The sequence below is a fragment of the Nannizzia gypsea genome, genomic scaffold, assembly GCF_000150975.2.
Source record: "Nannizzia gypsea CBS 118893 supercont1.2 genomic scaffold, whole genome shotgun sequence".
NCBI classification, from domain to species: Eukaryota; Fungi; Ascomycota; class Eurotiomycetes; order Onygenales; family Arthrodermataceae; genus Nannizzia; species Nannizzia gypsea.
Window position 1 is genome coordinate 2629565 of NW_003345200.1, and position 26826 is coordinate 2656390.

Consider the following 26826-nt stretch of genomic DNA (forward strand, 5'->3'; position numbering starts at 1 on the left):
TCCACGCTAGGTTGACTTCTGTACCCTCTTGGCCTCGGAAGTCCCACTGTCTAATAAATGTTCACGCCACATAACCGCAGGCCATTTATAATGTTCAACTTTCTTGATAGAATAAACCAGGCGATGCCATATACATATAGAAGTGCGGAACAATTGAACACAATTCTTCTTGTTCAACAACTTCAATTGATAATAAATAGTTCTCGACTTTGCATCATATTCTCCATGCGATTTGCTCGTGTGCCTATCGAATTAAACTACGGGGACTTGAGGACAGAGCGACCAATCGCCACTCTGCAGAACGAAGCTTGAGTGACATCCATCTCCACCAAGCCAACATTACCGAGTGCAACATATCTCCATCCCGTGCAGATTTGCCCTGATTTCGGGGCGTTAGGCCTCTGCCGCTCCTTAAATTCTATATAATCGTATGGCCAGGATGCCTTTTCGGCGATAATGCCGGAGTATCTCCTTTCGGGCGAGCTCTTCCAGCTACAGCTATCCCGTTCTCCATTTAACAAGTGGGGATCTTGGGCAGCTTCCCATGCCGAAGGCCATAATATGGCAGTGAGAGTAGGAGGAAAAATCACTTCTACGCTCCGGTAGAAATTTTTTTACCTTCTTTTCCCCTCTGACACAGTTATATTATATCCCGGGGCCCCAGAGCTTTCTCCAGATTCTAATCATTCACGCTCCCACTTCTTACAGTCTTGCCATGGATGAAGCTACAGATCAACAGACCACCGAGTCTATAAACCAGGCGAAGAAGACAAGCTGGTTTGGAAATGTTGCCAAAAATCCGTTCATTTTCGGTGTCGCACTCGTGAGGATACTCCCTACATATTTATCCTATACCACATATGTACCTGTTTTCTAACACGATGCCGCTCCGGATATCAGTTTTCAACTCTCGGTGGTTTTCTCTTTGGCTATGATCAGGGAGTCGTTTCGGGAGTCCTCACTATGGAATCCTTTGGTGCAAAGTTCCCTCGCGTCTATAATGATAGCGGATTTAAGGGATGGTTTGTTTCGACATTGCTCCTGGGTAAGTTATAGATACTCGAAGGTTTAGTGATTCGAGCAACAAAGTATTGACAAGGAACGCCAGCTGCTTGGTTTGGATCTTTAGTGAATGGCCCTCTTGCGGATTATATAGGCAGGAAAATGTGTGTGATTACAGCAGTTGTCGTCTTCGTTATAGGATCTGCCATTCAGGCCGGAGCCGTCAATATCCCAATGCTCTTTGCTGGTCAGTACCTCAACTCACAGCCATTGATACGGATGAGACTGATGTTATGAAGGTCGTGCCGTTGCTGGCCTGGCCGTCGGACAATTGACTATGGTGGTGCCTTTATATATATCGGAGGTAGGTCCCATATTAGTCCCAACCGGGTTTGAACATGCATTGTTCTGACATCGTGTTGTAGGTATCTCTACCAGACATTCGAGGCGGGCTCGTTGTATTGCAACAATGTAAGTATCAAAGCCATACGTTTATTGTTGAAACTATTCTCGATACTGATATTGCTGTTTTCAATCAAATAGTATCCATTACGATTGGTATTCTAGTAAGCTACTGGCTCGATTATGGAACCAATTACATTGGCGGTACCCGGTGTGCGCCAGGGATACCATACACAGGCGGAACTGCCGAGAAGCCTGTTTTTGATCCGTACAAAGATGTCGGGCCAGATGGCTGTGAAGGTCAATCAGACGCCTCCTGGAGAATCCCACTTGCCTTCCAGATTCTTCCAGCCCTGATTTTAGGAGTTGGAACGCTATTCTTCCCGGACTCACCAAGATGGCTGTTTATGAAGGACCGTGAAGAAGAGGGACGCCATTCACTTGCAACACTACGACAGAAGCCTATAGGTCACCCAGCAATTGAGACCGAATTCCTCGAAATCAAAGCATCTGTTATTCTTGAAAATACATTTGCTAAGGAAAAGTTTGCAAACATGTCCGGGATTAAGTTGCATGCTGCACAAGTAGGTTCTTCTCAATATAAAAGCGTAAGCATTTCATCTCATGCTAACATTCCATACAGTACTACTCACTTCTCAGCACCTGGTCCAGGTTCAGACGACTTGCAATTGGATGTTCCATTATGTTTTTCCAACAGTTCATGGGATGCAATGGTATGTTTCTCTTTATTTACGACCACCTGCCAATTAAACATTATATTGATGTGTTCTCACAGCTATGATCTACTATGCTCCAACTGTTTTCAAGCAATTAGGGTTGGACGGGAATACGGTACTTACATACCTACCCTATGAAACAGCTTAAACTGTTTACTGATTTCTTACCAGTCATCCCTCCTAGCTACTGGTGTATATGGAATCATCAACTGCATTAGCACTCTCCCAGCTCTATTCTGGATAGATAGACTAGGTCGTCGAATGCTTCTCATGTGTGGTGCAGCTGGAACCTTCATTTCACTGGTTATTGTTGGCGCTATAATCGGTGCCTATGGCTCCAATTTCAAGGCACATGCTGCCGCTGGATGGGTTGGGGTTGTGTTTATCTATATCTATGATGTTAACTTCTCTTACTCATTCGGTACGTTGCTATCCAATAATCCGGGGAAAGTATGGGTTGAGCACGAAGCTAACAATATATCAGCCCCCATTGGATGGGTGTTGCCATCTGAAATTTTCCACCTATCCATTCGTTCAAAGGCAATCTCGATTACTACATCAACCACATGGATGTGCAATTTGTGTGTTTATAGCACCTTAATTTAAGCATTGATTAGTCACTGACTGTTTCTCTACTTTACAGCATCATCGGCCTGGTAACTCCCGGAATGCTTGACAAAATTGGCTGGGGGACCTATATCTTCTTCGCAGCATTCTGTCTTATTGCATTAATTTTCACATATCTATTTGTCCCAGAAACGAGAGGAAAGGTACGGATTTATGATATATGATTGTATGGACTTTGTGGACATTAGCTAACCCGAATAATTTCCTGCTAGACGTTGGAGGAGATGGATAGTGTCTTTGGAGATACCGAAGCGCACGAAGAACAGAAGCGCATTATGCAGATTGAAGCAAGCATCCGCGGGACTGCTATCAATGATCCAGATGCTGTCAAGGTGAAGGTATCGGAAGAATCTGTATAGCCATGAGAGCGATTTCACTAGGCCCAGGTTGTCTTGAAGTACCCCTGGCTTGAGAAATTACTGGAGATCGCAAAGGCAGCCGGGCCTTGAGTGGAGCATTAAGAGATAGATATACTGAATTATTATAAGAGAGATATACATGCAGAATGTGGAAAGCATATATGAGGTAAAATGAACTTCTTAGGGTCTCTAATTAAAATTATTATGGGAGGTAATACATGTTCTGCTATCAAATCCAGTGAGCAAGGACCATAAGCCTGTCCTCCATCAGGCATTTCATCAGTGAAACAAAAAAGGAGCAAAGATGAAACAATATACTAAGAAAAGGAAGGGGGAAAGATGACCAGATGCAGATAGATATCTATGATGGCAAGGAAATCTTTCTTCTAAGAAGTAAGACAGGGACATTCACCCTTTGCCCGCAGAAATGCGCCAGCAAACAGATCCTGCATAGCAAGATAGTGAAATAGGATGCCTCCCAAAACTGCGACGTGCCAGATATTATGGCTGCCGCCAACATAATCAAAAAATCCGGGGTGCCAACGTTCCGGGATCTGTGAGGCATAAATGCAAGCTCCGCAGAAGTATACTAGTATACTCTTCACCACAGGAGCATAGAAATAAAGAGACCATTGTAAACCGCGAGTTAAGCTAAGCTGGACAATTGGGGCAAAGCCAGTTAGGGCAAGGGTGACGTAGAATGCTACACGAGCCCAGGCCATGTGAGGGCCGTTGAAACGAGGGTGCCAAGGAAGGATAACGCCAGCGATACCCAACGTGGAGGTCATTAAAATATAGATCCATCTAGAATACGGTTCACAGTAGAATGCAGTGTATTCTGTGGTGACGATGGAGGCGGCCACGAGCAAGGAGATACCAGTGTAGTCAACACAGGCAAAACGTTCCATGAGGGGCTGATTGGCTATGCTGTTCATGGTATGCCATAGTGTGCTGCAGACGAGGCATTTGCAAGCGGCGATGAAGAAGACGAACGCAATGGTGACATCTGTCTTCGTGCTAAGATGGAAATTTGGACTCAGCGGATAGAAGTAAAACGCCACGGCAAGAACAATAATTAGGCCGATGAGGTGGGACCAAATGTTGACCAGTTCATTAGAAAAGGAGAAGACAGAGGTGAGACATTCTATCTTAGATGCTGTGAATCGGTATCCCTTTCGGATATGAGGGTTGACTCTCCATGGCTGGGGGAGGTCTGAGTAATGGATAAGGCGGTTCTCCTTTGCGAGGGCGATGGCTCTATCGATACTTTCACGAAGGGCAATCTTTGCATGAACTGCACGTTCGATTCCTTCATCAAACATAACTCGAGCGTGTGTGATGCTAGAGTCAACTGCCCGGAGACCTTCGTCGATGGCGCCGTACAAGCCCCGGTCTCGAACACTGTGAACACGGGCTTCTAGCTGCGAAAGGAAGTCTTCCATCAAACGCATACTGGCCTGGGCCTTTTGTTCAAGAGTTTCCTTTGTGGCCAGTACTTCATTGTAACGGCTTTCGAGGGTCTCCACGGCAATACGGGCTCGACGTCGTCCGCCTCCCATCAGTTCGCCGGAGGCATGAGAGCATGAGTCCCGGACCGCTACCAGAGCGCCGTAAGCTCTCTTTAATCCTGAATCGATTTGTAGGATGTGCGACTGTCGATAATCTTCCAACCATTGAAGTCGTCTTTCTAGTTCCGCAAGAAATAAGTCGACCTAAAGTGAACGAGAGAAAAAACTAAAGTCAGAATAAATTTTTATGGGGACCCCTGAAAAAAAAAAAAGCGAAGCGATGAACGCTCTCTCACCTTAAGATAGATTGCATCTTCATCAATATCACAGGACAGTCGTCTAGATGTGTGAAATGAGTGTCTTCGTCTTCGGTCTTTCAATAAGCCAGTCAACTCGTTGGCAGGTGAGAGATATCCTGAAGCCGTACTAGCGGGAGTACCAGTACGGCTTTCAATCGTAATCGAAGGAGTGGTGCAGGCCATTTCCCGCGGCCGTGTGAGTCCCTTGCTACTATTAATAGGGCAGATAGATGTCGAGGTCTTCTCTTCAGTGTTGGTACGACTTTTTACCAGGGGGTTCCTGTTGGTAGTTATATTCGAATGTCGATTTTTCGTTGAGAAGTGACAAAGGATGGCTCGAGTGAGATCACGTTATTATCATCTTTTGGCACTCAATTCCCAGAAAAGGAGCGGACTGGACACTGCGCAAAGATGGAGAGAAACGCCTCCTGGTGCAAGTAAGGGGTTTTTATACGGAGGAGGGGCTGCGCGGGAAATCGTTGAGGAATGGAACGCTGCCCGGGGTGGAGATGTGTGAATAGCGCAGCAAATTGTGCTCTTGGCAGGTGTGGAGGTTGCAAGCCTGCAAGGTCATGCATCCGAGGTTGCAGCGGTTAGTTCGGTCTTTCTTCTCCTTCGTGCCCCCTTCACTGGCGAGTCAGGGATGTTGCGGGCGTTCAATGCTGCTTTGTACTTGCTTAGTCGACGCTTCGGTGACTGCGAGAATAAAGGAGAGAAAAAGAAACTGCGTGACGTCGCGCGTGAAGTTCATTCGTTGCCGACAAGCGGCTGCGTATCTGGATTACCAAAGTTTCCGGCATTTGTGTTTCACTTTTGGGTGGACTTTGTGTGGAGACCGCGCGGTCACAAGGTTAACCCGGTATTTAATACACCCGCTTTCAATACAGGGCCTTAAATCTTTATTTCTTTCACTTTTTCTTTTCTTCTTCTTGCTTGTGAATATCGCGCGAAAGTCACTTCAAACAGACTCAAAACGACAAGACGAAGGCAAACGGGGAACGGCGAGGAAAAGAGGACAAGCCGGCATATAATACAGCAGTTATACCGTCGCAAAAGATGGCCGTCGAGCAGATTGTTACCGACCCTGCCCTTATCCCTGCCCTGAAAACCTGTTCGGACACCCTGAGCGAAGCGCATAAGCTCATCGACCTGCTGGAGAAAGGGATCCAAACCCCCTCATCGAACCCCAACGAGACGCTGCAGGATGCGTACAAGCAGCAGAGACACGTGTATTCGCTGCTGGCTCAGCTACGTGGACTCAACCGTGAGGCGATTCTCAATGTCAGATCAACCAAGCAGGCCACCGCGGAGGCACGCCAGGAGATAGACAGGCTGCATCTACACCTTCAGAATTTGTACTACGAGCAGAGACACTTGAACGGCGAGATAGCTGCGTGCGAGTCATATGAGTGCGTACTTTTTCCTTTCTTTCTTTTCTTTTAGCGAGTACTGCCAATTTATATGCTAACAACTATTACTCCATTACAGCCATAGCTACTTGGCTTTGCCCTTGATACCGGTGGAAGAGTTCATTGCCTTGCATCCAGAACACGCCAACTCTGACGAGCACGACCTTACAATTGCCCGAATAAACCACGAGCATGCAGAGAGGGAGAAACTTGAACAGGCCCGCCAGGAGCTCCTGAAGAAGAAACAGGCTCTCATTGCGGAAAACAAAAAGAGAAAAGAGGATCTAGCTAGCCTAGACCAGGACTTGGAACGGTTCATTGATGTCAGTCTTGCTTCAAAGATCTACATATATATCCTTGCGACCCCTACTGACCATAACACTCTCAGGCTGCCAAACCAATCCAGAAGATATTCGAAAAGGTCTATGTGCCTATCACTCGGAAGTCAAACGAAGAAGACAAATAATTTCAAGTTGATGCCCTTGTGTAATGATTATTTTGATATGTCTATATATACCCATGCATGCATAAAGGAGTTTCAAGGCGAGAATACATCGGTTCGAAATCAAAAGAAATAGCTTGTCTCCCTACCACATAAACCGCTGAACTTTTCCTGGTTCCTGAGGCCATTCAAACCCTTTATATAGGAACATATATCCTGTCACCAAATTTATGAGCAAGTACCAGGCTGTTTCTGTGAGTAGTGGGGTAAACTCTAGAATGGGCGAGCGGACTGTGGCCTCGCTTTCAGGCGTGTCTTTGTTCTTGCGGCTCAATGGGGTTATGTGTAGTCGCCAGATGACCCATGGAATTATAAAGTATCGCGGTTCCACCAGCGGGGCAGTAATGAGGGATAGCGAAGTTGCTATCAGCCATATAAGCACGAAACTAGTCCTCGTTGAGATTTCAGTGGAAAAGAAACTCTGGCTTTGAGCTTTGTTCGACTCTTTACTTCCTTTGTCGTCAGAAGTAGTTGATATAATTTGGTCCGTAGAAATACTGGTCGAAGACGTGTTAAACGCAGCAATAGTCGTCCATCCGCATAGTAAATAAATCGGAATCACTGCGTATTTAACCATTGGATATCGGAGCAAGAGACGGAAAACGTAAAACACGTAGTGTCGATTATCGGCCAATGTGAAGGGGTGTACAATCGTGTTCAGGTGAACAACCGGGATCATAAGCACCAAGACACTTAGCATGATGCCCAGACGCGGAAGTCTGCTGGTTAGTTGGCTCAGGTTCTTCGGGTTGGATTGACCAATATAGTTCCATAAGCCCAAGGCCCACGGGTATAAAATTATTGGCCAGGAAAAGAACATGAAATATGGCCAGATATATAGCATTTGAGGCAGATGCAAGCCCGCACTGTGAAACTCCTTGTGGCCTGCAAAATGTGAACACACGGTTAGAGATAGAAAGTAGTGGATATTTGGGATGGTACTTGCCCAAGACGACGCTTCCATTGATTATCACGAACAGCCCGAAGCATCCAAGGAGGAACAGGTAGGGTAAAAGAGCTACCAGGACAGGGAATAAATTCGCTAACGCAGAAATAGCGAGCGAGAACCCAACCTTGAAATAATCTTCACACAGTTTATTAGCATAGAGTTATTTATTTAACATCTAATCCCGTCATGGGTTTACAAGCATTACCTTCAATATATGCTTCAGCCACTGGAGGGTCGTAGAGCTGGTTCAATTCCCAGCTACCTTTGGCAATACGCTGTATATCGGAAGACTGACACTCGACAGACCTCGATCGAAGAGTGTTAGCAACCTGCAGGCCACCAAGGAACACCGAGACCCAGAAGATGTTTGTTTGTCGAAACACGAGGGCAGCCAATCCAAGTATAATGAGGCTAAGGTATCTCAAAGTCATCCGTAGCGAACCTTTAACAGCACCATAGCCATTCGCTGAGGGACTCCGCGGAAAATCAACGTTGCAAGTCTCCAGGACTATAATGAGGGCAGCCAAATCTGTATAATAGAGACCGGAGAAGAAGAAAACTGGTGGAAACAGACATATGTTCAAAGCACTGAGGCTGATAGACCAAGTGCTTACGCTAATGTCCCCCTTTTTCAGTATCTGTTTCTGTCTTATTGAAAAGAACCTTCTTAGTGTAAGCTGTAGAACGTTAAACAGCACCAAACCATTTATGCACCTCAGTACAGAGGCCGAGAGTTCCACCGGTCTTCCAAAAAGAGTGGCCGAAAACGATGCCACGGCATATGAGACAAGATATAAGCCTGGGGGTGTTGTGATTTTCGGATCCCATTGCTGCCACCGATGGTCCCAGTAAGCCTGTGCCTGTCTGACATGAAATACCTCGTCTAGATAGGGGTCTGGGAGGATGGCGTTTGTTTTGTGTAGCCAGTAGACCATCAGCCTTGCTGCCAGAAGAGCAGTGCACACATAGGGGATAACGCGGTCCATTGCAATGTATGAACCGGAGTGGTATATTGTAATGCTTGTTGTCTGTTGGTTCAATGCATCCTCTTCTATATTCATGTACACTAGGACGAATATGAACCGTATTTTAGTTGCAATGTCAATAAAAAGTGCCACGTTTGACTGCCCTTATATGCTATGTTGCTTGCTTCTTGAAACGCACTTCTCATCCGGTTGTTTTGATTCTCTTTAAGCTTTTCGGGAGCTATGTGAACACGTGAGAGGGCTAAATTACTATGTTTAGTCATTCCTCCCAAACCCAAAGTCCGACAACCAAAGAGCAGGAACGCGATAAAAGCGCCTTTATGTATACTCCGTATAACCTGCGCAGGTTCAAAAGGAGAAGCACAAAACGGCTCAATGGCTTTCCCGCTACCGAGGGGAATTACATCCCCTGAAATCGCCTTTCTCTGTGAAATGGAAATGGTGACCGTGGTCCCTCGGCAGCGCCTAGAAGGGCTGGAATTGCTTGGAGTGAGTTAGACCCTTACTCTAACACGGAGAGGTACAACGATACCAGTTAGGTAATTCTGCCTACTACCACATACCTCAGGAGCAGCCAGAGGATCTATACTTGGAGACACTCAGCTCTGGCGCCCGTGAAAACAGCTCTTCTGTCTGTACCTATTTCTATACCCAGTCACTAACTTGAAAATCAACCCCGCCAGGGACCTACGGAGGCAATGATACCTCCCCGGCGATCTAGACTGCCACTCTGGCTTGCTCTCCTGCTCAAACGCCAACGCCGTGTTAATATACTAGCTCCTTCATGGCTTACCCTGGAGTCACTGTCCTCGATTCTTGAGCTGGAGACTATACGAACGGAGCAGTTCTGCCCTCCCCCAACTTTGTTGGCTCCGGCGCAGGATGGAAATACAGAGTCGAGGCAACACAACCGTGGCAATAACCGAGCTGCCAGGACTCGATATAATATGGATGGGAATAAATATACGCCATCGCCGCCATTTTTACTCCAAAATACCGTGGATGCTGAGCAGAACGAATATCTGAATGCCCTACCCTACCACTGGCTTGAGTTTGCGACTATGCTTCTTGACGTAGCCAGTGACGACATCCAGGACTCCGACCAGGTGCGCCGTTGCATACGTGATATTCGAGAAGTGCGAATGTCCAAAATGCGCCAGTTGATGGAAGGTGTAGATGCCACTGCCGTTGGTGGCGGAGATGGCTTAGCTCTGACAGGTGTGGGTGCCATGGAAATCGGCGAAGCAAGAGGGTTTATATCTGGTGCAGCTGAAGCATTAAGGTATGTTCAACTCTTTTAATTTTGATACTATGTGCTAACTAGTTTCCTACAGACAACTAGGTGCTTCGAAGGAGGAAGCCTTGAGAGAACAGGCAGAGGAGGATGAAGGGGAAGACATTCAATTTGGTGGACGGAATGACTATGAGGATGAAATGGACGTGGAATTATAAGTCCACACGGTGTCTGATCTCGTTTCTCTGTTCTAATGTGCACAACCCATTACGAAAGGCCGTAAACCCTACCTCGGCTCCCGGATTCATCCCTATGAATAACCAGCCTCTCCACAGCCAAACACTGCGGAGCCAGTGTCCATGTTGGCTGGGCAATAGATGGGATATAGCCGACACCCTGCCAGCTGGAGGCCCAAACTCCATGGAGTATACCAAGCAATCATTTATCCAGTGTTATCCACGGCAAACAAACGCATAGCTACGAAGGCTACTTCTAGCGGTCACCAGCTGCCCGAAATCAGCCCTCCCTGGGCACTTTACTGGGCAGTGGAAGAAACAAAAGAAGTCTCCTTCCTCGAAAGGACTTTTGAGCTCATTTCCACCCGGCATTTATACTCAGGCAACTGTTCAGACTCCTTCTCTGGGATTTATATACGACACCCTTAGGGATGCCGGCTCATAAGGCCTTCATCAAACAGCTTGAACGCGCTTTTCTATCCCAAAGACGCATATCTTCTGAATGGAAAAAGGTTCCTATAATATAATTGATCAATTATATCTGTGCATGCGTAAGAACTTATCGATTCCTGGTTTGAGATGCAAGTCATTATATATTTGCAAGTCCGTCCCTACAAATGCTGAGGTCGGATAAACTAATCGCTTCCAATGCCGCTAGATTGTAAATATAAATGGAAGGTGGATCGTCATTTCGTGCGTGGCCAAAGAAACAGAAATTAGAAAAGGGGTTTTGTGCTAATACTATTGTTACTGCTGCTCTTGTTTTGCAGCTTTATCTTTCTGTAGCATCTTCCTTCTAGCCGTAAGGATCATTTCGTCCCGTCGTTTCTGCATCAGCCTCTGTCTCTCGTCTTTGTCACGCGACCAGGCACTTTCTTGTCGGAGTATCGTTGAGTCACTAGAAATGGCACCAATTCCCGATTCTCCCATTGATTCGTTGTCTATCTTTGATTGAAGGTTGTATCGTGCAATGAGGTTGGTCGACACTTGCTTTGCTGTCTGCTCAGTGGCAGTAGACGTAGTTTCAACTGTTGGGGTCGAAGCGGCTGGTATTTGAGGCTGGAACGTAGGAGGAGGCTACAAATAACGATAACTCGCATGTCAGTAGGGTTTCATACATAGTAGAACAGAACATGACCTGGGTTATTGATTCCAACTCACCGTCTCTAATCCTCTTCCTGTTAAGATCCTCTCCGTGGTGGCTGCCACGCTCCCGCCATTCCGCTGCAAATCCCACATAAGTTCCCTCCGGGTAAGCTGTGGGAACATCTGAGCTAGGTGGTCTAGTTGTACAGGGTCGACTGTCTGAGTTCGGTTTCTCCCTCCCTGCGCATTACCGCCATCCTGGGACGACGAGCGTGATGAGAAAAACCACCGGAAGACGAAGAACGAGACGACAGCGAAAGTAAGGAGGGAGGGGATATTAATCGACGGTTCGGATTCGGCCATGAATGACGGCATCTGAGGATATACGGGATCTCAGCGAGGTGTCACGGATTAGAAACGCAATAGCTAATGCGACTTCAGCTCAGCGGAATTTAAGGGGGTCACGCGCGGAGATATTTCGGTAGGACAAGAATGTTGAAGGTAGTAGAATAGTCCGAGGCAAATCACAAACGAACGTATTAATCCTCTCCTCCACGGGTATCGAATCTGAACTGGTGATCCTGACGGATGGTTGGAGTTGCTAATACGGCTGTTGCTGACTATGAATCTTGGTGTGGCGTTGATGTGTTGGGAGGAGCCTCGAGGCAAACAGATCATTTTAAGTTCTGCGCTTATTTTATTGACAAGGTTTTTGGACTAGTTATTAGACGCGGACAGCCAGTTTGTCACCCTATTATCATATAAAAAAGAAGTATGTCTATACAGGGCTTCGAGTTGAAAACGTTAAATTCATCAAAGAGGCCTGGTGGCAGACCGTCAGAGCCTCATTCACTTGGTACATAACCGCATACAATGCCAGTAAACATCCAACCCCCCAAGCCATGAAATGATATCCGCCAAAAAGGAAAAGGCCAAAAAGGTACCAACCATATGAGGGGCACTCTCACTTTAAGTCTGCTGGAGTTAGTGCCTGAACCATACTGGTACCCTCACTAAACCTCGTCCTGAATATCCGATTGGCATTTTGGAACATTCCATCCTTCAAACTGACGACTATAAACTGCGAGCCCTTGAAACGCGTCTTGATCAACCGACCAATATTCTGTGTGTGAGACAGGTCCAAGGCAGCATCAACCTCGTCGAGGATATACATCGGGGCGGGCTTGAACTGTAAAAGCGCCATGATGAGAGACAATGCAATCAGAGACCTGTGTTAAAACGAAGCATTAGCAGAAGCTACAGAAAATATTTACAGCTGGAATAACTTACCGCTGGCCACCACTTAGTTCTGTTAAGCTCTGCTTCCATACTTTACCCAAGCTAACCTTGACCTCAAGACCATCGCTAATCTCCTTCCCTTCAGGAGGATCAAGCTTGGCAAAACTTCCAGGAAGAAGCTCTGAAAATATCTGGCCAAAGTCCGCGGTGACTTTAGACCAAGTCTTATGCAAAGCCTCTTTCTTATATTCATCCAAACTTATGATAGTCTCTTCGATCTTCCTCTTGTCTCTGATGACTGTTTTCATCATGTTCTTGAGAGAAGCCTCCTTCTTCTCAACACTGTCGATCATATTCATAACCTTGGGGTTAATCTTCTTCTTCATTCCCTGGAATCGCTCTGTGACATTTCGCAGAGACGCTTTGCATTCAGCAATATTTTGATTCTTGAAGTCATAGGGTGTATTCGGTCGGCCAAAGCTGTCTTTCTCATCTGCAATCCATTCATACTCGTTCTCCATATTAGTCACAAGTTGAGCTGCGCCTTGCTGGTCCTTATAAACCTTTTCAAGTTTATGGCCGAGCTTTTGCAGTTCCAGAGCCTCTTCGGTTATGCGTGCAGCTTTGGACTGCTTAGCTTCATCTAGGTCCCGGAGTTCATCGTCGAACCTGGTGAGTTGCGCTTGCTCATCTTCAAGATGGGCTTGAGCAATATCATGTTTGTCCTACCATTTTAATATTAGCATTCACCTTCCTTGGCATGAAGTTCTAGGATACTCACCTTAACTCGTGCTTGCTCCTTCACCAATTCCTCAACCTCTTCCATCTGAGCTTTCAAGATCTGGTTAGCCTCCGCCAACTGTTCTTCAGCGGTCGTCAGATCGCTCCCAGTCTGTTCTGACTCCAATCGGGCTGCTTGGAGTTCCTTCTGGAGGGTCTTGACTGAACCAGAGTTCTTGCTAAGAGATTTTTTCAATAACTCAAGTGAGGACTCAAGTTCCGCAAGCTTGCTGTCCTTGTTGTTGCTGAACTCGCTCATGTCCTTCTCAATGCGCTTGATATCTTTGGATGCTTCAGCATGACGAGCTTTAGCGTCAGTTATATCGTTTTTCAACTGCGTAATGTTTTCTCTCATCTCCTCCACAGCATGAATGATCTTGTGGAATGTCAGCCGGCTACTCAACCAGTTCAGTGCTAGTAGTACTTACAGAAGATGATGAATTCCCATTTATTTGCTCCTCTGTCAACTTAATCTCGTGGATCTTAAGATCAAGTTCTTGCTTAGTTGAATGCGCAAGGTCCATTTTCTTCTTTTCCCTGGCCATGGTATCTTGCAGTATATGAAGAGCTCTCTCCTTGGCTTTCAGCTCCATCATAATGCCATTCAATTTCTGCAAGATAAGGAGAACTCCACTTGAATTTGGAGCACTGCCGCCAGATAATGTCCCTGAGGGATCATAGACATCACCCTCTAGAGTCACGCTCTTCATGCGAACAGCAGGGTCAAAGGTCACTTTCTTCGCAGTTGCTGCATCATGGCAAATCAAAGTAGAGCCGAAAACATATTGCATGGCAGCAGTAATCTCCTCATCATATCCTATCAGGGATAACGCAAGATCTACCTTTCCAGGGGCGAGATTGGAAGCCGCCCCTATTTTCTCAGCCGATGCCTGGAATGCAGATATCTTGTTCAAAGGGATAATCGTTACTCGTTTTCGAAGTTTACCGTTTTGCAAAAGTGCTGTGCCAGTTTCCGCAGTATCGACAACCACATTATAAAGACGGCCTCCAGCGCAAATCTCAAGGGCAGTTGCTGCTTCAGAGTGGTTTTTGTCAAGAGTGAACAGTTGTGCAACCAAGCCCTTGACTTTAGATCTGTTGAAATCAGGATAAGGATCCGAGTAGTTGAAATCGATGTTTGCGACTCTTCGTTTCAAGCCATCAGCTTCGCCTCGGAGGTCACGTATCGTCCTTTGAAGGGTTGATTCTTCTTCGTACATCCTCTCCTCCTTCCCAGGCTCAAAACCCTGTTTCGCAAGTTCTCCCTCAAGTTTCTGAGCTTGCCTTTTCAGAGATTCTAGGTCTTTCAATAGCCCTCGATTCTGTTCCGCAGCTTTTTTCGCTCTTGGTTCTTCTTCTTTGATGCGCTTTTCCAAATGAGAGATCTTAAGCTTCGCTTGCTCTTGTTCTGTGGCGGCTGCACTGGCACGATTTCTAGCATCTTGAAGCTGTCCCTGATAGCCATTACCTTGGCCCTCTTTCGAGGCAACGCCGGTTTGTAATGTCTGTAACAGTTCCTCTTTTTGCTCTACTTCAGCTGTCTGTACATCGAGGTCCGCTTTAGCTTTGTCATATTGTGCCTGGAGTTTGTCGTATATCTTTTTCTTCCCTTTCAAGTTGGCTTGAACCTCAGCAAGTGCTTTTTCTGCGGCTTCTTTCTTGCCCGTTTCTTCGCCCATGCTAGACTTTTTTAAGTCAATCGATGTTGACAGTCGAACCATCTCATGGGAATAACTCTTCACTTTATCTTCCAGCGCCTGGAACTTCCCTCCCTTCCTCAATTCTTTATCGCGGGCCTCCTTGACCTTTTTCACATCTTCTTCCAGATTAGCAATCTCCCCCTTCAACCTGGTGGCATTGGCCTCCAAATCTTCAATCTTCTGTTTTCGCTTGTCGACTTCTTCTGCGCTCAGGCGTAAGCGCTCTCCATACTTGAGATAGTCATGGGCAACAACAAGCCTCGTCAATCGTTCAAGGTCACTCTGTGTTTGCTGGAAGTCAAGGAACGCTCTCTTCTCGCCCCTCAGCTTTTCTAGCTTTGGTTCGATCTCTTCTTGCAGTAATCCCTCAATCTCCCGAACCTTCATCTCCTTTTTCGCCATTGTTTTCGCGGCTTTCTCTTTCCTGTCCTCAAACATTCGGGTTCCTGCAGCCTCTTCAATCATAGCCAGGATCTCAACGGGCTTCATATTCAGGACTTTCGTTATACGACCCTGCATAATCAGGAAGTTTGGGTTGTTTATGTTTAATTGCACGCTCTGGAAAAGGTTCTGCACGGTTTGCTGTTGTGCACGGTGGCCGTTAATCAAGTACTTGCTCGTTCCACCTAGGACGATTTGCCGGGTGACCGAAATTGTGGCATACTCCTCGAATCCAATGGGCGATATCGATTTATCACGATTATCGAAAACGATTGTGACGCTGGCTTTGGTGACTCCGGCCTGGCCTCGTTTATATATAAGATCTTGTAGGTTCTGAGCTCGAACGGTGCTCATGTTGGTGATTCCGAGCACGAAACATATACTGTCAAGGATGTTGGATTTACCGCTGCCGTTAAGGCCGGTAATAGAATTGAAGGACTCATCCCTATCCATAGAAACCAAGTTTCAGCTTCGCAGTCACAGTAATGTAGCGAGAATGCGCATGGTGGGGTACGCAAAACTGCTCCCTAAACGCCGTACAGGCCGATAACTCACCACCCAGATATCACCGTCCGCACCGCATAGGATTTGAATCCCTATTTAAGTCATAAAATTAGCCAAATTGAATTCATATCACTTCATAGTATTTCCTCGCCACGGGTTATTCTTGCGCTCACATCTATGATGACCTCGATAATCCTCATCGTCGCGTCCTGCTAGGCCTTGCACCTCAACCACGTCTTATTCTGCAAAGAAAAAAAGGATCCCAAAAATGAAGCGCATAAAAGAAAGAAAAATCCGAGTAATCAAACCAAACGAATGGCCGTGTTCTATTACGCTGCTTGTTATGCGATGCTGACGTCGATTTTTGGCCGCAACTCGAACTTCGCTGTGTATTTACTTTTGTCTTCTTTAGGCTAGAACAAAATAGGTGACCTCATCTTTCACGTGATTTAACCGCCAGCCGCCTAATCCCACCCGTTCTTCTTGATAGGTAGACTAACGGACGGGAAAGATGGAATGCTTAGAAGGGTGGAAGTGGAGGATATTGAAAAAAAAAAAAAAAAAAAAAAAAACATAAAAAGCAGCACAGAACTATTGAATTTCTTATGCTAAAATCCATCCCCCTTTTAGGATTGGCTAACCCTGCATTACCTCCAAATAAGATGATTGTGATAGATGTCGGTATAAACATAGAGGAACATGAAGACATTTTACGTCCCGTTCCAGTGCATCGACAAATGCTTCAGCATTTCCTCATGTATACTTACTGTTCCTCGCCAACAAGAGTTTCTCCCTCTTTAAGGCCTTCGACGACCAACTTATGACCCTCGCATCGGTCATAGATATCCCGAACATCGTCTATTAAGGCCTCAGTTACATTGTTGCCAAGAAAGGTTAAGGCGGGGAGAATAGCTTACCGGTTGTGGTTTCGAAGTGGCTCGTAGAGTCGTAGCTCTTTGAGATGTAAATGTTATCGTTCTTGCCATCCTCAAGCGGCTCGTAGAGCGGGATAGCAGGTCCCATGAACATCTCCTCAATCTTGCCTAGGCGGTCAAGACCTGGCTTGAGCTCGAGGTGGTGGTTGGCCTCGCCTTCAGCAATGGTAGAGACTATGGCAATGTAGTAACCCTTGGGGCAAACATTATGGGCAGACGAAACCATAGCAATGTAGATATCTTGGGAAAGAGAGTGGGATTAGCTAAGGTGCGCGTTTGTAAGGTGGGAAAGGACGGACATACCATGCTTTCTTCCAACTTGTGATTGAGGAATAATGAGTTGGAGAGAGTCACTGTCGTCAGTCTTCTCGATGGGGTGGTTCAGGATGCAGATGGCCTTCAACAAATGACCAACAACCTTGGTCTTCTGAGGGAAGTACGAAGGGTCGGCGATGATCTTCTTAGTCTTGGTGGTGAAGGTGAATCCCTCACCGGGCTCGCCTCGCTCCTTCATAGTAGCCTTGATACCGGATACCTTGCCATTTTCATACATGACCTCATCGACGTTTGCGTTCAACATGTAAGTTCCACCATGAATGGCAGACAAACGGGCAAAGCCCTGAGGGAGCTCTCCGAGTCCGTAAAGCGGGTAGATGTAGGGAGACTTTCCGTATCGAGCCATGGAATTGACATACAGTCGAATACGGTTGATGGTCTCAGCAGCCTTTCCGGTTTCGGAGATGTAGTCATCAGACTGGTACAAAGCCATGGAGTGTCCGACAAAGTCACGGGTAGTAGTCTCGAGCGAGAACTTGTCGTATACATCCTTCATGGTGCAAGTGGCCATGTTGAGCCCTAGTATTCTGTTAGTAGCCGCGTTTAACGTCTCTATTGGGAATTGTCTACTGACCCTGGTGAGTGGATGGGTTTTCCTCATTGAACTCTCCAACCCACTCGAGGAACTTCTTTGCACGGCGTTTCTCGAACATTCCCATAAGAGAGGACCGGAGAGCTTCACCGGCATCTGAGGGGACCTTAGCAACAGTGGCCTTTGGTCCATCTCCTTGTTGAACGTAGCTGCCGGCAATCTGTCTAAAGTCGAGGTATTTGGTAACTTCGGTCGAGACGAGAATGTTGGTCAGCTCTCCATTAGACATGAGGAGCTTTGGGACCAAGTCGACGTTCCAATCGTTCACTCTGCCATACTTCGCCCATGGCTTCTCATCGGGGTTGAAAGTCCTGAATTTTCGAAAGAGCTGACCCCTTGTGTCAGCTTTGGCGGTGAAAGGAGGGGCTCCTTCACGTTACGTACAGTTTCTATGTTAACGGAGGCTGCTTCACTGTATATTCATCATGTATTAGTATATAACCGTAGTCTGAAAGCTGCATTTGGATGCACGAACCCGCCATAGTGATCGTTTCGGTCGATGTGAAGGACCTTCTGCCCCTTGACACTCAAAACGCTGTGTACCGATGATATTGCTGTTAGCATACAATCCGGCCAGCTTCATCAGCAGGAGATAACAAGTTCATTTACCCTGAGAGAACACATTCCGTCAAGCCTAGGGAGCAACAAGTTAGTCAGGGACAGTTCAGCACAACCAACAGTACATAATGAATAGGAGCGAGCGAGGTGGGGTTCCGTAGTCCTACCTGTGCCCATCACAATAACGTCATACTCTGGGGACATTTCCTCCATCTTGAGAGGTGCTTTCTTGCTTGATTCGGAGAGATAGAGGGTTAGAAGAGAGGTAGAGAAACTGAAAGCTAGGTATGGTAGAAGCTTGGAGGAGATGTGGGTTGGGGAGAAGGAGAGAGAAGAGGTGAAGATGGGTAACTAGCAAGTCAACATGGATGCCAGCAAAAAAAAGTTAACGCTAAGAGCATTTAGTTTGGGTGCTATCGAAACGGCCAGCAGCCAAGAGAGCACCCGTGAAAAAGCCCCTGGGCAGACGGTCAAGAGAGGTGGAAATTAGTGCTTAAAGCGAGGATAATACTCCGCACTGGTAATAAGTATGTCTTACTCTTGTTGGAGCATGCGTGGCTTCTTGGTTTAGAGACATTAACTGTTCAATTAAATAGTAGTGTACATCATCAGCCACAGGTGATGGTTGTTATACATGAGTGTTATACATTTGAACAAAGCTGGATGAGGAAAGCAAGCACGGAAACATTGCCGTTAGATTCATACAGAAGCAGCAGGCTGACTTCTCGACTTTGTTTCACCGGCCTTAAGGTCCTCGACCGGCACCTCTGCAGGCATTGGATCCTCCTGGTACTCGGCAGTTTCTAGGAGTTCGTCTTGCTCTGGTTTATAGCCGTCATTGTACAAGTCACGAGCCTCGGACCAGGCGTTCCATCGCTCCCTCAGAACATGCTTGATATTGTTCTGTGTAACGACGATCTGTAGTTTGATGTCGAGTTAGCCATTGACCCAAACAAAAATTGATGTAGACAACATATATCGCAGAGGAATAACAAGTAATCAGATAAAAATTATCCCAGTAGAATCATGTCGAGAGGGTTTAAGCAGTCCCAATCGTGACTCATATCGGCGAGTGAATGGGATTCATCATAAAAAAAAATGCATTGGTTGAATAAAAGGGGAGAGTGATATGCTTACCGTCTTGTCTCTGTCTCCGGCCTCGTACTCTCCGTATCCAGCCTTTAGTCTGTCTCTTTCATTATTGGATGTGGCAATCCGGTTGCGTTCCTTTACGCACACCCACCATAGACAGTGGAGGTCATCCCACGATTTCTGGCGTAATTCTTGAACAGTCCAAGCGCGGCCTGCGAGGTGGAATTGGTTAATAAATGTTGAGCGTGACACAAATAGAGATCATGAGAGGCCCATACCATGCGCGTGTTCCTGCTCTGGGGTAGGAAAAGCCTCCTTGTTTGGAAGAAAGAACCCCCAGAGACCGTGATCGGGGTTGACATCGCGTGGCTCATGTCTTGTCGGGTTCTCTGGAACTGGCAATTGGTACTTTGACACTCCCAAACGATGTTTAAGTCCGCTTCTATGGATAGCAGAGACTCCACGAAGCTTGTTCCGGTCTTGGAACGAGGCAGAGGTAGAAAATTTGGATGATTGTGAGACTGTTATTATAGGAGTGTAAAGGGCGGGAGCGAGGAAGGGAGGAGGCAGCTCGGCCAGCGAGAGGCCTCCCTGGCGAGCCAAGTGAGCAATTGATACTTTTGGACGCATCTTAAAGCTGTTTGAAGCTGGTCGAAGGAGGTTTTTCACTTCTTCGACTTCTTCCTGTTGTTTGTTGGAGAAAGAAAAAAAAGTTGACGAGAAAGAGAAAAAACTCAGGCCAGCACTAAAGAAAAAGTAAGTGTGTCATGTGATGCGTCACGTGAATGTTTCTAGCGGATCCCTGCAGTCGAAGAAATACGAAGCGAAGAAGACGACGAAGAAGACGAAGAAAGATAGGATAATAAAGAGAAGATGGAGATGGACGAGGAACGTGTTTGAAAGGGAGCAAGCCCCGGGTCGAGGATGGGGCAGATGATCTACTATTCCTAGTTGCGATGCTGGGTGGCTGGAGGATAGTACTCTATGAAAGCAGGCGAGGTCGCTTGCTGCACGGAGTAACAATTGTAACTAACTACTCGACGTAGGCAAGCAGCCATCTCATAGCTGCAGAAAAGTAGAATAAAGATGCAATTATCCTGTAGAAGCCCTGCTATTGCCCGTGGCATCCTCTACATCGTCTTTAAAACATGTACGCTGTAGAGAGTAAGAAGTTCTATGTGAATATCATCGACAAGTAACTTCTACCTTGATGGTCCGTGCTCTGCTAGTTGGTTATCGCAGTTCTTCCTGATGTGAAGCCAAAGGTTGCAGGCAAAAGAAGAACCAATTTTAACTGACATTCACACCCAAGCTTATAACAACACAAGATTCACCCAAAACTCTTCTAGGAAACCGATATTGACATCGCGCGAAAATATATATCCTTCTGGTCCTAAACTGTGGTCCCTTAGCTACCTCCGTCTCTCCTCCTATTAGCACACTCTGCGGGCATAGAAGCTCCCTCAGCCAGCATGAATCGGCCAGGTAGGAAGATCTTCCTTATGCTTGAATGCTGCCTTATATATACCATCTTTGGGCGATATGTATAAAGATAGCTCTTCCCTTTGAGCTGCCAGGCCGAACCTTTGTCTCTGCGCAAGAATGGATACCTATTCAACATATATCCTGGCTCCAGGAAACGTCTGCCAGATGTCACAGCCTATATGTTCCTGTCCCCACCGTTTATAAGAGTACACATGGCTAATATCTCTCTCTCAATGCTCTATAGGACCAGGCCAGCAGCCTATCCGAGGCATGTCAGGCTTTCCCGCCCAGCCACAGTCACAGAACCGAACCGCAAACACTGCCCTATTATCCGGACGGTTACCAAACAGTCAGATGGGTGAGGACGGTGGAATACCTTATATGGGAGATGGAACCTTTGGCTAATTGTAACTCCCCTTTGTTTGTCCTGGATAGGCGGCACCTCTGCCAGCTGGGGCTTTGGAGTACCGATGGGAGGCACATCAGGCCTACCAAGCAGCCAGCAGAGACCAGTGAATCCCATGGGCTCCTTTGCACAGAGCGTAAGCGGCTCACAGCCCGCTGCTCCCCTTGACCTCTCGTGAGTAGCGACGCCTCTCTCGGCACCATCTTTGTCCTCCTTTCAAAGGCCATCCTCCTGTTGTTTCCTTTTCTCCTTTTCTTCTCCTTCATCTACTTCATCTCTTCCTCCTGCAACATCTGCCTTGCCAGCTTGATATCCCACAGTTGCTGTCATTGATACCCTTCGCCATGAAGGCAGATACCAAGTTTGGCTATTCCGGCCGCAGCTACAAGGCACAGAAGGTGCTGACTCTCGATCTCGCGTCTCTCAGCGAATTCCCTTCTCTCTCAAGTGGCCCGCAGAACACCACTCCAACCCCCGGACAGGCCATCTGGGGCAACGCAGGCCAACGTTCGATTCAACAGAGTCTCGGACAGAGACAACCACAAGCCCCTGTTCCCCCTCAAGCTCCCTCGCGGGAGTCTCAGCTCCAAGCTCAGCAGGCACAGTCCCAGGGTCAAGCTCAGGGCCATGAGGACCAGTTCCCTTCGACAACACAGTTTGTCACCCAGCTTGATGATTTCCGTAACGGTGTCCAGGCCATGGGCCAAATGTCAGGCGGCAGCCAGCAACAGGCCGGCAGTGTCGACGACTTCCCTCCTCTGAGCAAACAGTCTGACCAAGCAGGAGCAGTTGGTAACTATGCTAGCTCTATGGGATTCACTGGCTTCTCTGCTCAGACGCGTTCATCTCTTGGAAACCAGCAAGATACCAGTAGAATTGCATCTCCTGCAGCTGCAGGTCCATCCGGTAAGTGAACAGACACGTACTTTTGGCTCATTTTGAATACACTGGATACATGTTCTTATGTTTGTTTCATTGGATGAAGGCACGCCAGGTCCGCGGTTACCAGCTGGCCAGAACCAAAACGGTATAATTGGGCAAGATCACGAGGTAGGCGGCTCTCCCAGTATAGGACAAATATTTTGATGCTCGCCCTTTCCTCCTTTCAAGACGCGTCCTATTGGCTAACGAGATCGCCAACTAACAAAACCTACAGGACAACGCTCAAACCCAAGCTCAAGCTCAGGCTCAAGCTCAAGCATCCATGATGAACCAACGCAGCATGGATCAGATGCAGCAGCAACAGCAGCCGCCACAGCCGCAGCCCTCGCAGGTGCAGGCACAGGCACAGGCAGAAAATGAGGCCCATGATCCTTCCCGAGCCGGCCAGACAGCTGAGCAGGCCTCGCTCTCCCAGATGAGCGAACACGATCGATTCGGCTTAGCCGGACTTCTACGGATGATCCATAGTGACAGCCCTGACGTTGCGAGCCTCGCTATCGGCCAAGATCTAATGAGTCTTGGACTGGATCTGAACCAGCAAGAGTACGTATCCATCTATACACGCATTTTACCTACTCCAGTCAACGCGCCATTGCATGCTAACTCTGCACATGTAAAAGACCACTGCATCAAACATTTGCATCACCCTTCATCTCATCTAACGTGTCTGTCCCGCTACGGCCAGACTTTACTCTGCCTGCATGCTACAACGTAGCCAATGTCCAGCCACTGCAGACCCGTATACCCAGCTTCAGCGATGAGACTCTGTTCTACATCTTTTACAGCATGCCGCGTGATATCATGCAGGAGCTAGTCGCAGAAGAGCTCATGGGCCGAAAGTGGCGCTACCACAAGGTTGAACGCGCATGGCTGACGCGCGACGACACCTATCCAAACCCCGTTGAGGTTGAGAGAGGCATTAGCGAGCGTGGCGTCTACCTCTGGTGGGATACCAGCAGCTGGAAGAAAGTCCGAGTGAGTATACATCTTCCATGCACTGTATTATGTGTTTATGTGTTGAATATCAACTAATTGACTGTCCAGCGTGAATTTATTCTTCGCTATGCCGATTTGGACAACCGTCTCGACCCGGGCAGAAACATTGTCCGAGGAATCCCCTTCCCCCAGGCCACTTAAGCCACTTAAGCCTCTTCAGCAGATGCCGGCGTACCAAGACAGGCTTACGAATGTGTATGATGACTCTTGTTTTTCTTTTTAATGCATGTCGTCTGACCAGATAATTTATTATCTGAGGATGCCTTCGGCGTCTCTACAGACAGGAAAAGGGTCGTACTATAGGAATAAAGCTTCTGTAGATAGGCTTGAATGGATAACAATTCCAGGAACCAGAAAGAAATAAATAAAGAAAAGGACTTGACTCCCTCCCTCTATCCCCAAAATCCCTAATCTATATACGCACTCTTTACAACTATCAATCAATCCCCTTAGTATTACGGATAAGTCCGCTACAGCTTCATCTGCGCATCTATCGGCGTACTGGCCTTATCATGCTCTCCTAAAACACACAAATCCCCCGTATCCGTCCTGCGAATATCAGCCCGAAGCAATGCTAGCCGTTTCCCAGAATGCACAAGTTCACAATTGATGGAAATCTCCGTTCCCTCTGGCGCAGGTCGTAGGAAGGTAATATTAAGTGACCGACTGACTCCTCCGGCAGAGAAATGTCCTCCCAAGGCAAACAACAGCGCCGATGAAGTGACATCAATTAAGGTCGTGGCACATCCGCCGTGCAGGTTTCCTAGGCCATTGCACATCTCCGGAGCTACGGTTGCAATGAAGGTGACGCGGGCAGGAGGACCGGAAGTCGCTGATCCAAAGCGGACATGTTTGCGGAATATGTCACAGCTGTAGCCCTGGATGCGGGTTAATTATATCGACGTGGGAATTTATCTCATCTCCGGCGTCCTACTACATACGTGGAGGGGAGTATAGACGTACTGTGTTTCTAGGATCGAGGACTATGGCATCATACGCCTCTATCATGCGCTCTGAGAACTCGTCTGCCGCCATTTTTGATGTAGATGTGGGTGTAGAGGTAGACGAAGGTGCGATTGACTCTTTTTTTTATATTCAGATGGATTGTAGGAGCATCCTCCAGGAAGCGATGGAAGCTGAAGGAAGCGGCTGCGATGGTCTTATTTCTATAACTAGTTATAGCTCCTTCGAAGCTATGGAGAAGACCGCAACCGAGGTTAGAGATTGAGATGGTCTGGTTGGCTATGCATGACTTCGTGACTCTGCGGTGCTTAGCCGCCAGTTATCAGATTGATAGACAGTCTAAGTATATCAAAGACCATAGGCCCAAGGAGGCAGAGCTTCGAATCAAACTCTAGGTAGTTATAGTTATTTAGCTACATGCTGCTTGGGGTGTTGATGAAAGTACAGCCATGTGATAGCAGGCGTAGGTACAGAGGACAACACAGGCAGCTCGTAACCGTATGAGCCAATGATGACACCGAATGCCATCTTCGGATCATCTACAATAACCAGCCACTCGAACAAAGAAGAAGAATAGAAACACTGGACTCTGTTTATTCTTCTCCCCTTGTTCAAATTTGAACAACACAGGGCGAAAGCCTGGGAAAAGTCCAAAAACAGTCACGTGACCCGTTCATTTTGTGCAAAGTTGAAAGTTGAAGGAAGAAACAGAAGAAGAGACAGCTTCAGCTTCAAACCAGCAACAGAACAGACATTATACCCTTCAGAGCATCTTCATCGCACATCCTATAGCTACAGACGACCAGACGAAGTCGAAAACGGGGAAAAAAGAAGGAAGAACAGGCCGCAGAAGACCAAGATACCTAGGGTCGCCAACATGGCGAGCTCCGACCCAGCGCTGTCCGATCCCCTACTTGCCCTCAAACGAGCGCTGAGCTCACCGTCCAGTGGCCCTGTGCTGACGAGCTCGCCGGATCTCTCGACGGAGCACGCAACCGACGACATCTCCAAGGCGACACACCTGTACCTGACCCAGCCAGTAGCCCAGAGCATACCTCTCTCTACACCGACGCGGTTTGTCTCAGCGGCTGCAAACACGGCAATTGACCTACGAAGCATCTACTTTGCCTGGCTGAAGAAGGACGTGGCTATACCGGAGTACATTGCGTCAGCGCAGGAAGTGAACGATGCGCTGCGCTCTGCGGGAAAAGTGCTGAACCTGGTGTTTGTTGAGAAAGTCGATTTGATCAGTTGGCTGGAGGGAGCTTCCGATGAGAGCGAGTATATCAAACCTCTTGAGGGGAAAGCTACGGGAGAAACTGCGGGTGAGATTGGCGGTGCAGCTGCTCCTGTAGGTGCTGGTACTGGTGCCGGTGCTGCGGCTACAGCTGCGAAGGAGGCAGATGTGGCTGCAGGGAGCGTGCCGGCCAAGGGAGCTGGAGCCGTTGGAGCAGGACCCGCTGGAGCCGGAGCTGCAACCAGCCGAGCAGGCAAGACGGTCGATGCTCGGTTACAAGCTATATATAACGGCGAGCGCAAGCTGGGAGACAGAAACACGGTGCTACGAGGCATCAAGCCGACTGTAAGCCAGTCCACTACCCTTAACCCTTCCCCGAAACCTACCTACCTATAGCTAACAACATCATTCCCTTCTGCTTAGGACTTCTCACATATCCGCAAGACAGCCGAGATCTTCCTAGGCCGCAACAGATCTCGAGTAGCAGGCGGCACGACATCCAAAGGCGGTAAACCAACACCCACTCCGGGGCCAGGCAGCATCCCCAAAAAACCACTCGACCCAACCGCCGCGTCCTCAGGCACATCAACTTCCTCATCTTCCTCCTCTCGCCGACCCAACCCCATCATCCTGGTATCTCCATCTGCCTCCTCGCTACTACGCATGTCCAACATCAAGACCTTCCTGACAGAAGGCATCTACATCCCACCGGACCACCCATCCTTGTCGAAATCCACCAACTCCAACCTCCTACACCTCTCGCGAACACTACAGACCATCCCGGACACATCTCGCTCTGCCACCGCGTCCCGCAGCTGTAGGCGGAATAGCCAAACCCGCAGGCGCAGGAGCATCCAATACCCTGCGCAAACCCACGCTGTTCATTCTAGTCGATAGCACAGCGGACTTCAAGCCCGACTACTGGAACAGGGTTGTAGCTGTGTTCACGACCGGTCAGACGTGGCAGTTTAAGTCATATAAGTGGTCGACGCCGCAGGAGCTGTTTAAGCACGCGACTGGCATCCACGTTGGATGGAGAGGGGAGGAGGCGCCGCGTGAGGTGAAAGGGTGGGGGAGAGGAGTGCGTAGTTTTGCGATTGATCGGTGGGACGAGAAGAGCGCGAATGTCGCTGGTGGAGGAGCGAGATGGAGAGATCGAGGCGTGGTTGAGGGTATCTGGTCTGCCATTGAAGAAGGCATGAAGGCTCGGGGATGGGGAGTAGCCAAATAAGCAGAAGCTATAGAGAAGTTGAAGCCGGGGTTTTTTTCTACCTACCTACCTCT

General features: G+C 47.7%; 13 protein-coding genes across 13 annotated transcripts; 6 read left to right on the forward strand and 7 right to left on the reverse strand.

Annotated features, from left to right (window-relative positions):
• Positions 1-715: 715 nt before the first annotated feature.
• On the forward strand, positions 716-3127 carry MGYG_03014 (xylhp; the record flags this gene model as incomplete). Its single annotated transcript, XM_003175441.1, has 12 exons — positions 716-823; positions 901-1045; positions 1109-1249; positions 1302-1366; positions 1428-1473; positions 1546-1988; positions 2048-2138; positions 2201-2256; positions 2313-2562; positions 2626-2722; positions 2785-2911; positions 2981-3127. 12 exons carry the CDS (start codon positions 716-718, stop codon positions 3125-3127), a joined length of 1716 nt encoding a protein of 571 aa, XP_003175489.1.
• Positions 3128-3513: 386 nt separating this feature from the next.
• Positions 3514-5117, reverse strand: MGYG_03015 (adiponectin receptor protein 1; the record flags this gene model as incomplete). Its single annotated transcript, XM_003175442.1, has 2 exons — positions 3514-4839; positions 4932-5117. The coding sequence occupies 2 exons, from the start codon at positions 5115-5117 to the stop codon at positions 3514-3516; spliced, it is 1512 nt and encodes a 503-aa protein (XP_003175490.1).
• An 873-nt stretch (positions 5118-5990) lies between these two features.
• MGYG_03016 (hypothetical protein) lies at positions 5991-6809 on the forward strand (the record flags this gene model as incomplete). The annotated part of the gene is made up of 3 exons (XM_003175443.1): positions 5991-6343; positions 6423-6666; positions 6732-6809. The coding sequence occupies 3 exons, from the start codon at positions 5991-5993 to the stop codon at positions 6807-6809; spliced, it is 675 nt and encodes a 224-aa protein (XP_003175491.1).
• A 121-nt stretch (positions 6810-6930) lies between these two features.
• MGYG_03017 (hypothetical protein) lies at positions 6931-8855 on the reverse strand (the record flags this gene model as incomplete). Its single annotated transcript, XM_003175444.1, has 3 exons — positions 6931-7730; positions 7792-7929; positions 8000-8855. The coding sequence occupies 3 exons, from the start codon at positions 8853-8855 to the stop codon at positions 6931-6933; spliced, it is 1794 nt and encodes a 597-aa protein (XP_003175492.1).
• A 300-nt stretch (positions 8856-9155) lies between these two features.
• MGYG_03018 (DNA replication complex GINS protein PSF2) lies at positions 9156-10232 on the forward strand (the record flags this gene model as incomplete). The annotated part of the gene is made up of 3 exons (XM_003175445.1): positions 9156-9269; positions 9464-10062; positions 10115-10232. 3 exons carry the CDS (start codon positions 9156-9158, stop codon positions 10230-10232), a joined length of 831 nt encoding a protein of 276 aa, XP_003175493.1.
• A 765-nt stretch (positions 10233-10997) lies between these two features.
• MGYG_03019 (hypothetical protein) lies at positions 10998-11699 on the reverse strand (the record flags this gene model as incomplete). The annotated part of the gene is made up of 2 exons (XM_003175446.1): positions 10998-11327; positions 11412-11699. 2 exons carry the CDS (start codon positions 11697-11699, stop codon positions 10998-11000), a joined length of 618 nt encoding a protein of 205 aa, XP_003175494.1.
• Positions 11700-12300: 601 nt separating this feature from the next.
• MGYG_03020 (chromosomes protein 2 structural maintenance) lies at positions 12301-16200 on the reverse strand (the record flags this gene model as incomplete). The annotated part of the gene is made up of 6 exons (XM_003175447.1): positions 12301-12565; positions 12627-13300; positions 13357-13731; positions 13784-15941; positions 16052-16092; positions 16174-16200. The coding sequence occupies 6 exons, from the start codon at positions 16198-16200 to the stop codon at positions 12301-12303; spliced, it is 3540 nt and encodes a 1179-aa protein (XP_003175495.1).
• Positions 16201-16763: 563 nt separating this feature from the next.
• Positions 16764-18634, reverse strand: MGYG_09004 (hypothetical protein; the record flags this gene model as incomplete). Its single annotated transcript, XM_003175448.1, has 8 exons — positions 16764-16858; positions 16918-17175; positions 17239-17790; positions 17846-18191; positions 18248-18275; positions 18339-18398; positions 18473-18497; positions 18589-18634. The coding sequence occupies 8 exons, from the start codon at positions 18632-18634 to the stop codon at positions 16764-16766; spliced, it is 1410 nt and encodes a 469-aa protein (XP_003175496.1).
• A 486-nt stretch (positions 18635-19120) lies between these two features.
• Positions 19121-20143, reverse strand: MGYG_09005 (mitochondrial 54S ribosomal protein YmL4; the record flags this gene model as incomplete). The annotated part of the gene is made up of 3 exons (XM_003175449.1): positions 19121-19339; positions 19559-19725; positions 19792-20143. The coding sequence occupies 3 exons, from the start codon at positions 20141-20143 to the stop codon at positions 19121-19123; spliced, it is 738 nt and encodes a 245-aa protein (XP_003175497.1).
• An 842-nt stretch (positions 20144-20985) lies between these two features.
• MGYG_09006 (hypothetical protein) lies at positions 20986-21403 on the forward strand (the record flags this gene model as incomplete). Its single annotated transcript, XM_003175450.1, has 2 exons — positions 20986-20998; positions 21243-21403. The coding sequence occupies 2 exons, from the start codon at positions 20986-20988 to the stop codon at positions 21401-21403; spliced, it is 174 nt and encodes a 57-aa protein (XP_003175498.1).
• Positions 21404-21748: 345 nt separating this feature from the next.
• On the forward strand, positions 21749-23483 carry MGYG_03022 (transcription subunit 2 general negative regulator; the record flags this gene model as incomplete). Its single annotated transcript, XM_003175451.1, has 5 exons — positions 21749-22310; positions 22390-22454; positions 22561-22889; positions 22967-23321; positions 23391-23483. The coding sequence occupies 5 exons, from the start codon at positions 21749-21751 to the stop codon at positions 23481-23483; spliced, it is 1404 nt and encodes a 467-aa protein (XP_003175499.1).
• Positions 23484-23812: 329 nt separating this feature from the next.
• On the reverse strand, positions 23813-24377 carry MGYG_03023 (thioesterase; the record flags this gene model as incomplete). Its single annotated transcript, XM_003175452.1, has 2 exons — positions 23813-24220; positions 24306-24377. 2 exons carry the CDS (start codon positions 24375-24377, stop codon positions 23813-23815), a joined length of 480 nt encoding a protein of 159 aa, XP_003175500.1.
• Positions 24378-25182: 805 nt separating this feature from the next.
• On the forward strand, positions 25183-26773 carry MGYG_03024 (cell division control protein 73; the record flags this gene model as incomplete). The annotated part of the gene is made up of 3 exons (XM_003175453.1): positions 25183-25887; positions 25966-26359; positions 26445-26773. 3 exons carry the CDS (start codon positions 25183-25185, stop codon positions 26771-26773), a joined length of 1428 nt encoding a protein of 475 aa, XP_003175501.1.
• Positions 26774-26826: the final 53 nt, after the last annotated feature.